The sequence below is a fragment of the Solea senegalensis genome, linkage group LG5 (genome assembly GCF_019176455.1).
Source record: "Solea senegalensis isolate Sse05_10M linkage group LG5, IFAPA_SoseM_1, whole genome shotgun sequence".
NCBI lineage: Eukaryota > Metazoa > Chordata > Actinopteri > Pleuronectiformes > Soleidae > Solea > Solea senegalensis.
In genome coordinates this window covers 22,673,953-22,690,933 of record NC_058025.1, presented here as the reverse complement: position 1 = coordinate 22,690,933, position 16,981 = coordinate 22,673,953, and the positions used below count along the sequence as shown (strand labels likewise).

Genomic DNA, 16,981 nt, shown 5'->3' with positions numbered 1-16,981 from the left:
GCGTCGTTGGGTGACTTTGATCTGGGGGTCTTCGAAGGAACAGTGTTGAAAACAAACCTAGCTGGTATCTTAGCCGAGGAGCCGTTAGTCAGTTATCCACATCCACATCATCATCAGAAGAGTGTGTGTCGGAGCCTCGGGACCTTCGCTGTTGTCGTTTACTGCAAACATGACAGAGCTGAGGCACCGCGGAGCTACAGGCAGTGACCCAGCCTTACAACCGCCGTCTGAGGACAAGGTAGCTCCTGCCACCGCTCAGCCTCGCTGGAAGCGATGCTAACTCTAGCTAGCCACACTCAGCTACATCAATTTGTCAACGCTATTTGCTCTCAGTTGCGCGAGCCAGAGACAGAGCCACGTTTAAATCAATTAAAACATGTTTTCTCAGACATGCTCGCTTACATGGCGGGTTTAGAGCTAACATTGCTAACAAAATGCTACAGCACAGAGAAGACGCGGGATTTACGAATCATCTGTCAAAAATACTGTTCGTTATATGACAGGACTCGCTGATGGTCTTCCTGACTGTGCTGTCATCGTGACAGTGTGGACATGTTAGTGCTTTTGTAGCTGCACAATATCAGGAAAACATGCGCTATATTGCGATAACTTCGAGCAACATTGCACGATATAACGAGAAATGACTACATCTTTACATATGTACGTTGTTAATGTATTGCTGCTTTGGTTTTGCTCCTATCTCCTATCAACTACACAGTGAGAAGCTCATTCATATGACACTGGAAAACAATATTTACATTCCAATTACATGGTCCTGTTGAACCCACCTGAGTATATTTATTGCTACTGCTTAAATTATTAAAAAGAACAAACTAAAAATCTGTTTTTAAAGGAGTACTTATTGAAGTGCCTCTTGTTGTCTAAAGTGCCCGCCCAATCGATTTCATGCAGCCTACTGCTTAAATGTGTGTATTTGACATTTATAGATTCATTTTGCATCATGAATATGACTTTACAGTGAACTATATGTTGTTCTACGTCAAAGTCAAAATTTTTACTTTGAAATCGTGTCAAATGGTCACAAACATTGCTATATGATGATGGAATATTGTGACATCATTTTTTTCACTTACCACGTCAACAATTTTACCAACCAATCAGTTGGTTTTTCCTTTTTGGGACTTTTTTCACTTGGCTGGCTCCCTCCTGACTAGACTTGATGCTTGTGTGACCTCCAGGTCATTTGAGTTTGAGACATCTGCTCTAAACACTTCTCTTCTGGTTTCTCTGCCTGGAAGTTGGAGTTTGAGTGTGCTTTATGTATGAGGGCATTTAAGGACAGTAAAATGGACCAGGCTGCAATATTAGGAGAAAATAACAAAGAATATAACAAAGACTGATGCAGGATATGAAGGTGTTGCTGTGTGAGCAGGGTTTTAAGATGGAATGCTTATATTATGTGGTTATAATTGCACCCCACTCTGCTTTCCTTACTCGATAAATGCAAATGTATTGAACAGCTTTTGTTACTTAAGAGATCTAAGGAGCAATTAAATTCCTTAATTTGCTGATCAGCTTACAAAGTGTAAATTGTTAAGTATTTGTACGATGATAGGTAATCAGTGGTTACATGAGTGTTGGAGTGGTGACGGTAGTCTTTGCTGTTTTGTTTGTCGTTTGTTTGTTTTTTCCAACAGGGCCTGTTGATTGTGTCACTGCTAAATGGCGACAGCTCACACACATATGTCCCCCCCGCCCCGACAACACACATGGGGTTTGGCTCAATACCACTTCTCTGTGTTGGATTCTGTCAATACTGATATCAGTCCAGTCCAGTTTTTTTATGTCTTTTGCATCAACTTAAGTGTTAATAACACATTTGCATTGAAGCATTTACCACCTTGCTATAATCGGCCATTTTAAAATCATAATAAACTGTCAGTGGCAGATATGTGGAGCCCTCACTTCCATCCTGGTCACATGACAATAGTGCATGTATGTGATATTTACAGGTTTTACTCTTTTCTTTTTTCCATGTCCGATCTAGTGGTTTTGACCACAGTATCAGATTAATATTGATATTTACTATTGTATTGGCTTATACTTAACGTGCACATATTAGTTCTGCTGGCTTGTCTTACACTGTATTTCATGTATGTTTAGCATTGAGCTGTGTTGTCTTCAAGCTAAAGTTAAATATATGCATTGCTTCTTGCCAATGCAGTTCCCAAACTAGTTTTCCACTGTATATTCAGACCAAGTACAAACCTGTGCATTATGATGGATGTAGGGATCTACGCAGGAAGAGAGGACATAGGTTGCGACATGGCAGACAAAGTAGGGATTTGGCTGGGGCCACTAGCAGAGAGGGGCTCCTGAGACAATAGCATGCCATTAGTCTGCTCTGCAGAACCGTCATATAATACAACCTGCTATGTACAGGACACCACACCAGGAAACCCTCAAATCCATGATGCCACCCGTTTGCTTTGGTTTAGTGTAGAACCTCAAGAGATCCACCATAGTATTGGCTGAGCTCGCTTGGAGAGCAGATACCAAAATAAGGCACCAGGTACCAAGTTGTGCTAGAACTCTTTTGAAGTCTTTTGAAGTCCTTTGAAGTCTTCCTGACATGATGAGAACAGAAAAAATAGCTGATAAGAAAGTGGTGCAGGCATTAGCTGCATCCTGTCAGAGGAATGGTTTATTTATTAATGAATCATCTAGTGCCTTTTGTCTAATGTGCTTCCTTTCCTTCTTTCCTTCTTTCCTTCTCAATGATCATCTGAGTAGACAGCGGCTTTTGTCGTCAATCAAAATTTTTCAAACTTTTTTGACAAACTATTGTGACCAAGTTCACATTTACAGTTTAAGCAATAATTTAACATTTCTTACTATTTTACTGCCATTTCTGTAAAAGCTAATATTGTGTTGAGTAGTTAATCCATATAATAAATCAATCAGGACTTCCATTTATGCATGCTGTATTTTCTAAATGTTAAATAAAAAGCTGGGGGGGGGGACATTTACTCAAAGCTCTAAAATTGTAGTATATCTGGACCCACAGATGGAGTGTGTTCAAAGGAATTGTTGCTAAAAACATGGAGATGCGCAGGGTTGCTGCTTGTCTACCAGAGAGCTTGAAAGGGGAGGAGTGTTTGTGTGAAGCAAGCCCCTATTTTTAACTCGAGCATCCTGAATGACGGATATTGTCTCCATAGAAACCAGCAGGCACAGAATGAGTCTGTGTGTGTGTATGTGGTCTTGTGCATAGGGCTGCATTCAGCTGGAGGGTACTGACAGCTATTGATGGTGAATATGCTTATCTGAGAGAGCCTTTGGCATTACATATGACAGTTGTAGCCAAGTTAGCTGTGGTTGTTGAGCTTTAATATTGGGGTCAGTATTTGAATTTGCAGTTTGACTTTGCTTTTTATTCAGCCCTTTAATGATATAACACAACTTAATTCCTGCACAAGAACAATTTGTTATATATGCAGTTGATGATCCATTATCAGACTTGCATTATCATCATTTTTCCCTATTATGAAAGAAATTAAGTTAAAATAAGTATAGCTATTAATAAGGACAGCTATTAATGCTGAAATGACAAATCTAAGTCATATATAGAATGTTTCTAGCTGCTGTAATGTATAACAGAGTGTAGCTGTCACAGCCATGTGCGAGACTGCAGCACAGCACAGCAAGCAATCATCTGCTATGTGACTGTGCGGCGAGAACTGTGAGCCTAATTTGGTCAGCAGCAGCATAGAGGTCAGTGGGGTTGTTGTCAATGACGGCCTGATCTCTGTCTCTTTTCCCCAAAGAAAATGCGACTGTGTGCAAACTTCCATTATTTGACAGAGGAAAGGTGATTAGTCAGTTACTTTTTTCATGTTGTGCAGTTATTTGTATGATTTGTTATAAAACTTTTACATTTTATCAGAAGAAACAGGTTAGGGTTTGGGTTATTTATAAGAATCGGCCTTTGTGATCTTGTCAAGCTCTTATCTGGTAACATCCATTATCTGATTGTTGTGTATGAGTGTATTTTAAGATGGCCTCCATTAGTGAACAGACGGTTCTGAGAAATCAACAATATGGACGGAGATGAATTGGCACAGTGCACATCCTCCCACACACACAGCACAACACATCCCTGTGCTGGCAGGTCTGCTGCTTCTTTGCTTATTACTATTCAATCCATTGATACCATGAGCCTGAGGCTAATGTCTGTGTATGACTGATATAATCAGTGCTTAAATTTAACAGTACAGAAAATAAATATATATTCACAACGCAATCTTAATAGCTCAGAGAAAATGTAGATATGTTCTCATGTGTTGTCTTAGGCCTGAGTTGCTGCTGCCTTCTCTTGTTGTTTTCTCATTTTAACTGATACAGTGACACCGTTTGTCTCAAAGTTACCCGTGGGAACAAATTGTGTAAGTTAGAAGAAAATACCTAGAACTGTGTAACCTAGACACGATGTCATGTCATTAAGTTTGAGGCCATTCCATGGCAGTCATCGATTAAAGGGTGTTTACTTTTGGTTTTACTGTTTAGAGTGTGAGATGAAGCCTGAACTGATCTGCAAAATTATGGTGGAACAATTAATCGAAATTTTATCATAAATGTTCCTATGTTTTTCGAATGAAAATGATAATAATGATGTAAAAATTACCATTCCCTTTGATATTTATTCAAAATCGTTCAGCCCTATTAAAAAGCTTACCACTTTTTAGAGAGTCTGCAAAGACAAAAAGGTGGACATTTTTAAAATGATGATTTAGAGAATTGTTTTTTTATTGATTCTGTGATATTTTCTATCTTTGCTAAATATCAGGGTCTTATTCCTCCCCTTGTCTGTCTTTGTGTCAGGGTTCAGACAGTGAGGCGAAAGTGGACAAAGATGGATTGTCGGACAGTGAGGCCAAGGTGGACTCGGGGGTCCCAGAGGTGCCCGTCCCTCCTGATGACACCCCTGAGGTTCTAAACAAGGCCTTGTCTGGACTCTCCTCAAGGTACCACAACTGTTGAAGAGAGAATCATACTTCACACTAATGTATACAGTAATGAAAGCTTTGGGAATATGATGAGTATGAGTTTGAGTACGACTTTTTTAACGCTTAAATGGTTACTGTGATCCTAATCCAAAACGTTGCATGAGCGTGGTTTATATGAAATAAAAAGCCTGCAGTCAGACTCTTTCTGATTTACTTTCCTTATGCATATTTGACTTCAACAGATCCAACATTAAACCGTATGTTTCTGTTTGTTAACCTCTGTGTTGTATTTCCTCTTAGAGCTGACATTGAACAGCAGTGTTTGTTTGTTTGTGAACTCTCCTCAGATGGAAGAACTGGTGGGTACGAGGAATCCTCACACTGGCCATGATCTCCTTCTTTTTCTTCATCATCTACTTGGGCCCCATGGTGCTTATGATGATTGTGAGTACAAGCATCACCGATGGTTTGGACCTTGTTGCCGCACAGAAAATGTGAAGTCATGTTGTTTTTTCTTATTTTAAATCAAACACAGTGGAAAAGTGAGGTCTTATGGTTATGGAATCTTAAAAAAATACAAGTGAAATGTATTGTTTAAGGCATGGTTTTCCCACATATGTACAGTACCGACACAGATGACTTATTCTTGTTGCAGTGTGTAATATTATGTAATATTCTTAATCGCTATCTCTAACACATTCCTTGCCATCAAACTGTTGCACTTGAATTAAAACTGTAATCTCACATTGTCTCCGGTGACACTGTCCCTGTGCAGGTCCTCTGTGTGCAGATTAAGTGCTTCCAAGAAATCATTACCATCGGCTACAGTGTTTACCACTCCTACCACCTTCCCTGGTTCAGGACGTTGAGCTGGTGAGGATGTGCACACACAGCGGACACAACAATCACACATTTCACAAGGGTGTCGTGAAACTGCACATGTCCTCGTTTGCTTCTGTCTTAAAGTTTTGTCTCGTGCTTTATGTGTTTCAGACTTCTCAAGGTTTGTTTTCTGACCTGTTTTGAATCTTGATTAGACCAAGGACTATTAAGCCAATCAGCAAACTTGCTGTGAATCATCAGTTGTCTGCAGACCTGCCAACCTTGTAGACAGTAAACACATTTAGATTTATCCTCTGAAACAAGTGCTCCTGTTGGTATAATAAGTCATAATATCTGACAGTAGAATTACAATGCAATACAATACAAAATGGGTTTCAGCTAACTACTATTTTGTTAGTCGACTTGGATTATTGCCATGACAGTGACACCACACATACTCGGAGGCTGGTTTACACTGGTATATTTTATGTAATAAACAGCCCAGAAACACATCAGATTGTTTGAAGTAATCAACATTTCCAACAGAGGGCGGTGTGAGTGTTGCTTGGCCTGCATCCATGCTCTCTTGGCTCATCAGAAGAAGACGAGAGTGACGTTATGTTGTTGTGCTGAGCGTTATGCCAAAATATCAGTATGTTTGGTTCAACACCATAGATGGCACAAGTTACAAAGTCAGCGGAGGCATCACACACAAGTAAAGCATCTGACGACACATTATAACGCGCGTACAGGTAACTAACATTAATCTGAAATTTATATTCCCATAAATGTTTGTCGACATAGTTGACCATTGATAATACAAAATACTATAATATAAACAATAAATATGCACATATTAGTGATGCCAGTTTTTCAAAAAAACAACTACTTTCTATGAATATTAACTAACAATCCCTTTGTAAAGATTCTAACTTTACAAAGGGAATCTTTGTAAAGGTTACACACACACACACACACAGACAGACTAGTGCTAACAGGTAAACTGACAGCTGAGTCTGCGGATTTGTTCATAAGTTGAAGAACCTGAAATATATGTCCACACATTTCAGATCCTCTGGTGTCATTGTTCTTCACTCAGTTAACAGTTATGGCCTCCATTTTCACAGCAAAACAACTGAACAGCTATCTTATTTTTCTGATGGGTCAAGAAGGACTGCTGGACCACATGGTAATTACTTCAAACAGTCTGACGGGCTTTTTTGCTGTATATTTTGAACTTGAACAGTTTTGTTTTTTTTTTTTACATGGCAGCACTCTGAGACATTCCTTCAGGTTGGCAGATCTGCATTTTGTTACCTTTTAGAAGTAGATGTGTACAGTCAGTGTACATCTGGGGTTTTCAAGGTCTGACACCGCCTCACACACCCACACACTCCCCAGCCACTCAGCCGCTTTGAAATGTCCTTGTTACTATCATTGCTTCACATTTATACTTAATAATACTGTTTTCTGTTGTTAGTAATAGCTTTAATGAAAATGTATTTGTGATGGATCAGATGCTAGATCGCACTGAATCTCAAATGATAGACCATATATATTCAGTACGGTGCAAACCTTTGAGACCGCTGTGTTTTTTTGTTTGCACAGTGCTGTGTATACATATATATATATATATATATATATATATATATATATATATATATATATATATATATATATATATATATATATGTGTACTATTTATACATTATGTTATGACTCAGAAAGAGAACATTCATTTTCATGTAGCTTGCAGCACTTTGGCCTAAGGTTTTAATTATAAATGCTGCTGACTGTGCTGCTGACATGGACTCATCAAGTACAGATACATGCACAACAACCCCTGCATGTACCTGGAACATGACACTCTGCCTTCTATCCAATGGAGGCACAACCCACAGTTTGAAAACCTCTGGTATTGATGTATAGATAGATAGATAGATAGATAGATAGATAGATAGCAGAGTTTTGATATTCATATGCCATATGCAGATAAAAACCTGATGAAAAGTCAAAACATCATGTGCCCATGAGGACAGTTTACTCACATGATTCATTTAAAGATTAAATTAAATCAGATTTTTGGCTGCTTTACTGATCCATTTTGTAAAAATAACTGTGACATCTAATGGTGAGTCTGCAGATTGCAACAAATGGAGGACTCCTCCACTTCCTCATGTGTGTCAGGGAAGTATGGTGGCCATCACATACCAACAAATGATGTTCTTTTTTATTTGTGTATTAAGCTTCTGCTGATTCAAATAACTAGTTTTTTCCCCTTTGGATTCTGATAGAATCGATGATGGTCTCTGTAAAGCAAGGCCCTTATTTACAGTGCATTGAATTCAGTCTAATTAGCATCCGTCCTAAAACTGTCAGATGTGTGCATGTGTTCTTAATCTTTTTGCCTGACAGGTACTTCCTGCTGTGTGTCAACTACTTCTTCTATGGCGAGACTGTGACAGATTACTTCTTTACCCTGGTGCAAAGGGAGGAACCACTTCGTATCCTAAGCAAATACCACCGTTTCATCTCCTTTGCCCTCTACCTCACAGGTACACTGTTTCCCACAGCAACTCTGCTCTGTTCAAACGTTTACTGTCACAGTGTTTGAACCGAGCACAGATCAAAAAAAAAGTCACATTCATACAAATCGTCAGACTTGATAACCGAATGGTTTTGATGGTTCCGCCATGTTAGAGTAGACAGTATAGAGTCAGTTATTTCTGGCGCCGCACAGACTGCTTAAGTCCCACTTCCTGTGCTGCAGGTTGTCTGTTAGTCGCTCAGCGCTGCTTTAGCTGCCTCCAGGAGGCAAACAGGATGTCGTGAGGAAGGAAGAGCTCTGTCTCTCTCTCTGTCTCCTGCAGACGAGTTTCAAGGTGAAACTGATTGATCCGTTTCCTCTGACACATCTTCTGTGCGGTGACAGTGACAGAAAATGCTCTACAGTGTGATGTCATGACATGGTTATATTATGTTGTAAAGGAGTGAATTTCCCCACGAGCAGAGCGTCTCTTTCAGTATTTCTGCTGTTTTTTGTTCACAGTCACTGGTCTTTGCTCTGTGTCTTATGACAGAAATCAATCCTGAGCTCCACATCAACACTTGGCTTTATGTTTTAAATAGGTCGATCTAAATTTAGTCAGTTTGACCAGAGATGACCTGGATTCTGAATTAATAAATCTCCTCCTCCTTACAGGGCCTACAGCTCTGTTTATGTCCTTATTTGGTATCTCATGCAGCGTTTGTCGTGTCGTTGCAGGTTTCTGCATGTTTGTGCTGAGTTTGGTGAAGAAACACTACCGTCTTCAGTTCTACATGGTAAGAGAACAGCAAGCCTCAAGGCCTGTGCTGGGTTACTGATGAAGTCTGCTTTAAATACAGACTCTCTAGTGAAGAGAAAAGTGGGCTAGATGTTATTATAACAGAAATCTCTGTCACACAGTCAATGAAACTCCTTGCTCAGTTAGAAAAGCTGCCTCTACTGCTCATTTGTCAGTTGTGAGTTCAATGTTTTTTTTCTGGGCTGTTGTTCAGAACACAGACAAGCTCATCTTTGTTAATGTGATGAAGTGTCTGTGTTATGGGCTTATCTGCAATTAAATAGACATTTACAATTCACACTCAAATTCTGTTGTGGCTGAAGTTATTTGATAAATGTGAATGATTCAATTTGTGATTACTTTCAAAACAGGTGCTTCGGCCCAGAATAATCTTTTCAAATTATAACCGTTGCTACTGAAGTTAATCTTGTCAGAAGAAGCTTTTGTTTGGCAGTTATGTCATTATGGCAGGGATTATTCGATTAATTATAAATCAATCATCGACTATTTTGATAATTGATTAATCTGCTTGAGTGTTTTTTTTTTTTTCAATAATTAAAACTTCAAAATGTGAATAGTTTCTGTTTTCTTTGCCCCACATACCATTAAGAAATCATTAAAACACAACCATTTTGGTTTGTGGACAAAAAAATATTACGGACCAAACAAGTACTTAATTAATTAATCAAGTGTGAAAATAATTGTTTGTTAACTTGCAGCCCAAGAACAACTCTTTTTTTTGAGCGGTAGAATTCACTTCTGAAACTTTATGTGGGTGTTTTTTGTGTGTTTACAGTAGTGCACTGTTGCTGTTGCGTTTGTTTGTCTTAACGTCAAACAGGTCACCTCATGTGTGCAGTGCGGGAGGGTCAAAATATTAATTTGTTGAGCTATATCGTCATCCTTCCTCGTGCAAACAAATTAAGACGCTCTAAAGTCAACAGTCCCTAATGAGGGAAACGGGTGGAAGTTACCTGAGTTTACAGCAGGATAATGTTCACTTCATGGATTTTATGCACTTTGTTCTCTATGTTGTGAATAAATCGAGAAAACGTTCACTTTTAACTTTTCACAGAAGTTTTGTTTTCTTCAGTCATGCAGATATTGTGATTTATGATGGTCTTGCAGTATATTTATACTCGCACAATCAATGTATTGGCATGTTATTGGCATCGTGGACCATGCATCGCGTGTTGTATTGTATCATCAGGTGCCCTGTGATTCCTACCCCTTTCACCGCACAACACAAGATCGAAACACCACTTAACTTTGGAATTTTCATTTCTATTCATACAAAAATGTCAAAATGGGACATCATTGGATAAAATATTGAACTGAAAGGTACATAAAATCCCTGTTGTTCTTGTCTCCACAGTTTGGATGGACTCACGTGACTTTGCTGATTGTGGTGACTCAGTCTCACCTCATCATTCATAACCTGTTTGAGGGCATGATCTGGTAAGTGAGCAGCTTTTTATTCTATAGGACAACTACTGTACATGAGTGTAAATGCAAAATGGCTCCTTCTGTCTGAATCTAATAATGCTCATCATGTTGATTTGTGCATGTGCAGATCATTATCGCTGTTTAAACCTTATCTCTTGTGCCGTGAAGCTCATTGTGACCTCTGGTTTGTCTGGACAGGTTCATCGTCCCCATTTCCTGTGTGATCTGTAATGACATCATGGCCTACATGTTTGGCTTCTTCTTTGGCCGCACTCCTCTGATCAAGGTCGGTTTGTGTCATCGTTCTTTGTAAACAAAGATGTTATATAGCAACAGAGTACACATCTGGATGTAAGTTCCTACCCAATATTTAAGATAATTCTGGGGATCTCTAGGTCACCTTCTAATTTAATTTGATTATAAAGTGATTTTCATCTTCATTCATTAGATTTTTTTTGTATTTAATCAGCCATATTGAATAATCCGATATAGTTACATTATTATACGGTTACGCCCAGATTGTTATTAGTCCCATTTGTGTGTGTATGTGTGTTAACCTTCACTATGTCATCTGCAGCTGTCGCCTAAGAAGACATGGGAGGGATTCATTGGAGGATTATTCGCTACTATTGTGTTTGGCATCATGGTAAGACACGATTCCCACTTATTTTCATAGAGAATTTGACATTTTATTTGCTGTGGTTCTCACACTTTATCGTCGACATTATTGTACACAACCCCTGCATATCGTCGACATTATTGTATATTATTGTATATATTGTCCTCCTGTGTCCTCCTGTGTCCCCCTGTGTCCTCCTGTGTGTTGGTGCTGTAGCTGTACTGAACTGAAGCTCGCTCTGTTTGCAGCTCTCCTATGTGATGGCCGGCTATCGCTACTTCGTGTGTCCTGTGGAGTTCAACAATGACTCCAACAGTTTCCAGGTGGACTGTGAGCCCTCTGACCTTTTCCAGCTCCAAGACTACGCCCTGCCCAGTGTCCTGGAGTCTGTCACTGGATGGGTAAGAGTCCCCTGCACTCGCCCTGTCATCTCATAGTAACACATTTTATGAAACCGCAGAGCCCACAGCCATTACAGAAAATTGGATATTGACACTCGCCAGCACAAGTGGCAGCGAGTGTGGTCTTCTGCTGCTGCAGCTCATCGACTTCAGGCTTTAAAGTGTTGTGAATTCAGAGATGGTCTTCTTGATAGTGTCAACAAGGCATTGCTGTGGAATACCATGTTCAAAGTCATTTTTAAATAATATTTCTTCCTGCACATGACTGTATGTACTGAGTTGCTGCTGATTAGGTTTTGGTGTTAACAAGCAGTTGAATATGTATACCTAATATAGCAGCCAGAAGATTTTTGTAAATGATTACATTTTTAGTTTATCAGGGCATGACGTGCAGTTTGAGCAGTGTTGCCAAATTAGTAACTTGTGGGGAATTTTTGGCGGTGGAACGTTGCCAGTTCTGCCGCATAAGTGAGCCGCTCTGGCTGTAGACGCAGAGAGCGAGAGTGCAGTGTGCACAACCACATTTCTGAAATTCGTTAGGAAATGCTTCACTGAAATGAAAATGTACAGGGTATGTTTTATCTTTAAAATACACTCTGCTGCTCTTCACATTCCCTGTTTTCTCCACAGACGACGGTGCGTCTCTACCCATTCCAAATCCACAGCATTGCGCTCTCTTCCTTTGCCTCCATCGTCGGTCCCTTTGGCGGCTTCTTTGCCAGCGGCTTCAAGAGAGCCTTCAAGATCAAGGTAGAGATGAAGGACACGTGTCAAGATGACCTGCTGCCTTCTGAGTCTTTAGTGTTTTCCTTTTAGTATCTGTAACAGGGTTAGGATTGTTTCCTTTTTCTTACCCAGCTGTGATACCAGCCATAAAATATGAGAAGTGAAGCCCAGGATGAAGAAGGAAAGTAGCAGCCACCTCTGCTGGTTGCAAAATTATCAGTATGAATGGAGGTCTCTGGTGAAATGAGTTCCTACTCATCATTTAATTTATAACATCACTGAACATTTTCCTGAGCTTAATCTCTTCTTCAATAGAGCATGATGTCGGTTTTGTAAATTATGTTTCCGTTTAGACGATAAATTGCGGGCAGTATGATTGACAGCTTGTATTGTTCAGTAGGTGCCTGGTTGCAGGCGGTCAAATCACAATACTTAAAGACTTCCCTCTGTGTTTTCTCCGCTGTCCTTGCAGGATTTTGCCAACACTATCCCGGGTCACGGTGGCATCATGGACAGGTTTGACTGCCAGTACCTCATGGCCACATTTGTTAATGTCTACATCGCGAGCTTCATCAGGTAAACACACAGCGGCGGCATGAAATGTCACATTTGAACACACTCTTTTATTTCTGCTTACACGTGTGTGTGTGTGTGTGTGTGCGCGCGCTCTTACATTACTTTATATGCCTATTCTGAAGTTCTTAGCTTGTTGCACGTTAGCTGTAAAAGGTAAAGACTGCAGCTTTATTTGGATCAGATAAACACTAATATCACTGAATCCATCTTAGATTATCTCTGTGCTTCTTTGACATCATGAGAAATTCAGCTTGATACTTTGATTTGACTGTGTTTTTTATGCCCTTTTTTTTTATTTGTGCATAAAAAACCCAAATGGAGACGTTCAAAATATTACATGAATTTATGGGATTTAATGTGGGTGAACTGGAGGTTTTGGATAATTTAAAAAAAACTTTAAAAATATCTACATTTAGTTTTGTCATAAGCAGTCAATGATTCAATTAAAAAAAAACATGATGTAGATGAATTTGTTTAACAACAACAAAAACATACACCGTTGTGTCATGGACTCAGTATTTCAGGTTTCTATAAATCATCTGTGCATGTAGGTCGTGATCTATGTGCCTGTGACTGAGAAATAGCATTGATATTCAACTGTATTTGCATCAAATCTTATTGTTTTACCAACAACTTTCAATTTTGAAAATATCCTCTTTATTCACATTAACTCTCATGGAAAGTTTACAATTTTGCAAACCCAATCACAGAATATTACCTCTCTAGCAATGCACTTTACCATGACTTGTCATAATATTGTGCTCTATTTATTGTGATAGATAATGTTTTTATATAATTCTATTACACAAGGTAAATAATTCCACTTGTGTTTGGGTGAATAGCAAGTAATGTACATGAACTTGAAAAACATTTGTGTATAAAAGGTAAATGTGAACATTAGTACTGCAGAAAAAGATTCAGTTAATAAAGAAGAAATCACATGAGCAGTTTAGATATTTCACTTCACTGCACTGGGTCAGCAACAAGAAAAACAACAATACACATTCTTATATTTCTCCATATTTGCTTAGATGCAAATCTTCTTGAAAATCCGGTAAAAATTTGCAACGCAATTTAAATAGAAACCCAGCTAATTTGTGAAAGACGAATGTAGTAAATAGGAAAGTGATGTCAAGTGGATTCTGAAATCGATGACGTGTCTTTGATCGTGTCTCTGTCCTCTGTCAGGGGCCCCAACCCCAGCAAGGTCATCCAGCAGCTGCTGGCCCTGCGTCCAGATCAGCAGCTTCACATATTCAACTCCCTGAAGGCTCACCTCATAGAAAAGGGCCTCCTGCCGGCGCTGGAGGAGGCCGCCGCCTAGAGGTCGCACCGCGCTCCTCACTCTGGAGACGAGACGGGAGCGGAGGGAGCGGCGCCCGCGGCTTCTGTGCTGCCCAAGAAATGTGGGAGGTGCGCAGAGCTTTGTGTGTGAGGGAGAACACATTGGACAGGGAAGAAAAAAAAAAAAAAACATCAACAAAGAAAGAAAGCCACAGCATTGGGTCATTCCATTTCATGCGTGTGTTTGTGTTCATACAGTTTGTGACACCAGTACTTTCAGGTCACGTCCGTCACATTTCCACTCTCACACCGCCTTGTATCTTCTCATCGTGTTGAACAAACTCTCACTCTGCTGTAAACAGATCATCCTCTATATACCTGGTTAATGTGTGTTCATGTTTTACTGTACTTTTTATTTTAATGCACTGCCCACAACCCTGTTACTCCTCACTGTACCGTGACTCCAGCTCCACCCTTCCCCCCCAAAAAAAATAACTTTTAATTTTCTTTATTGTGATTGTTTCTATTTATATATATATATATATATATATGGATGTTTTTATATTTGCTATGTTCTATTATTATATATTAAGGTTGTGTGTCCGAATCCACTTTCATGTCTAGCAGGTGCATTTCCCTGTGTGTGTGTGTGTAACCTGTGTTTGCTGCCATTCAACTTTGCAAATCCTCTCACACTCGTGGCCAAACCGTTGTCATTCTCATTCTCATGCAGAGATATGAGATGAACAACTCAATTACACTGAGGTATTTCATTGTAACTGACACACACACACACACGCACACACATGTCAGTGTTGTGTTACAGTACATAGACATGTAGCATTGCTCCATGAAAACAGGTCTTTTATCATCACATCCACCAAAAACGTTACACTTTGGCTGTGATTCTGTGTTATTTTTTTGAAGCGGCCGAGTTTAAAAACTACATTTTGATGACATTTTCTGTGGATTTAGGTTTCGACCCAAGAAAGAAATGGTGACAATTACTAAGTCAAAAGAATTGTTAAAGCAATACTTCACCTATTAGCATTTAGCTTTGTATTACTAGAATAGGGCTAGTATTTTTGAAAAATTGTGTTTCCCCTGAGCCTTGAAACCCCAATGCTAATTCCGCACTTTTTAGACCCACTCGTAGGGGGGCGGGACCCCATTCCCAGAATGTAAACAGTGTCCGCCATCTTTGCTAACAGCTACGCTAACAGGTGTCACTGGTGGCCACGTAACAAAGAAAAGAAGGAAGATATTTCTCGACTCAGGGGAAACTGAGGTTGGGAAGCACAATGTTTCAAAAATACTAGCCCTATTCTAGTAATACAAAGCTAAATGCAAATCGGTGAAGTATTCCGTTAACCTTGAGAAATCTGGGTTTTCTCAGCATTTTTTGATCATTAACTTTATAAAAATAGCAGTCGTAGTTTAGGTTTCGGTTACTGTGTATTTGGTTGAATCTGGTTTTAATCCATAAAGATTCTGTGGGAAACTGAGTTTGTGCTAACAGTCATTTCATGATTCATGACGATTTTTACTGTTTTGTTTTATTTTGATTTTTTCTCTGTGATCTGTGACCTGGAGCTGTTAAAGGTAAAGGACACATGTTCACGTTACATTTTTAAGTTAAAGGAAGTGAAAGATGCCATTGCGTTGCATTATGGGAAGTGTAGTTTAGAATAAACGTCAGGTTATCTCAGCATCTGCTTCAATTTAAATGATTAGTTTAATCCGTCGCTTGCAAGTCTACCAGCTTTTACTGAAGTGACAGAATACTCTTTTAAAATGGCAATTTGTAACAAACAGGACTTTAATTATCATTTTTGAGCAATTATAAACTTAGACAAACATACTGCTTATTGGTACTATAGGGCGGAGTTTTTTCTTACACATAGGGTTAGTAAGTTTTTGAGTTAATGTTCAGTCCAACGTTCACAGTAAAAGGTTTAAACAGATGAGACCTATTTCCAACGTGCACAAAGTACATTTTAAATTTGTGGTCTTTGTGATTTTCTAATTGCATTGTTTGAAACTGCAATTTCCATTAAACAAAAAAAACAATTAAACATTCAAACCTACATGTTACAGGATCTTTAATTAAGTCGTGTATTCGCATTAGGACTCCATTTGTACTCGTGTAGCAAATAGATTATTTAAGCGCGTCAGCAAACTCATTCGTCGTCTCCCTCCTTTCTGCACCCTCATCATCATCATCATCATCATCATCAAACACAGTCATGTGACATGTCGTCAGTGTTCTGGACTCAAACAGCAATATGAGCAGCAGTCGTCTGTAGCAGGGACGTAAAAGCTCAGTCGTCTCTTCGTCGTGATCGTGCTGTTATTGGACGCCGTCATGTGACCCAAACCCGTGATCTTTGTAGTGACAGAATGTCTCTTCGTCCATGTTCATTGACTTTATATCACTCCACTCATGTTTGGTTTGACTTGTAAGGATATAAATATAAAGTATTTATTTTATTCACCTTGAGGTTTAAGACGATGTTTAGAGATATTATGTTGAGTGATCTTAATAATTGAAGTGTTATTATTATTATTATTACTGCCATAGAGGGAAGAGCAGTTAAAATAGCAGAGTATTCTCTCTTTGTATTTCCTTGCTGTGACTTCAGTCTCTCTGTTACTGTGTGTGAATCAGCTCCAGGTTGAAGCAGCGTAGACTCGTGTAGTGCCGTGTTCTTTTGAGTAGACAGGAAGTTTCCACAGAGTGATGAGTCTCAGCATCCCCACACACACACAGCTCTGTACTGCCATTTCTCTGTCTGGTGTTCACAGACGGCCACT

At 39.3% G+C, this 16,981-nt stretch overlaps 1 protein-coding gene across 1 annotated transcript; it reads left to right on the top strand.

Moving 5' to 3' along the window:
• cds2 (CDP-diacylglycerol synthase (phosphatidate cytidylyltransferase) 2) lies at positions 1-16,254 on the top strand. Its single transcript, XM_044026506.1, has 13 exons — positions 1-238; positions 4,843-4,985; positions 5,315-5,411; positions 5,743-5,840; positions 8,205-8,344; positions 9,055-9,113; positions 10,491-10,573; positions 10,760-10,847; positions 11,139-11,207; positions 11,429-11,581; positions 12,212-12,331; positions 12,780-12,883; positions 14,072-16,254. Exons 1-13 carry the CDS (start codon positions 170-172, stop codon positions 14,205-14,207), a joined length of 1,359 nt encoding a protein of 452 aa, XP_043882441.1. The 5' UTR covers positions 1-169; the 3' UTR covers positions 14,208-16,254.
• Positions 16,255-16,981: the final 727 nt, after the last annotated feature.

Excerpts from the sequence above, each read along its gene's own strand:
- cds2 (XM_044026506.1), top strand. The coding sequence starts at position 170 with ATGACAGAGCTGAGGCACCGCGGAGCTACAGGCAGTGACCCAGCCTTA. Across the intron at positions 5,841-8,204 it reads TGGTTCAGGACGTTGAGCTG|GTACTTCCTGCTGTGTGTCA; the intron begins GTGAGGATGTGC and ends TTTGCCTGACAG. Across the intron at positions 11,582-12,211 it reads TGGAGTCTGTCACTGGATGG|ACGACGGTGCGTCTCTACCC; the intron begins GTAAGAGTCCCC and ends TTTTCTCCACAG.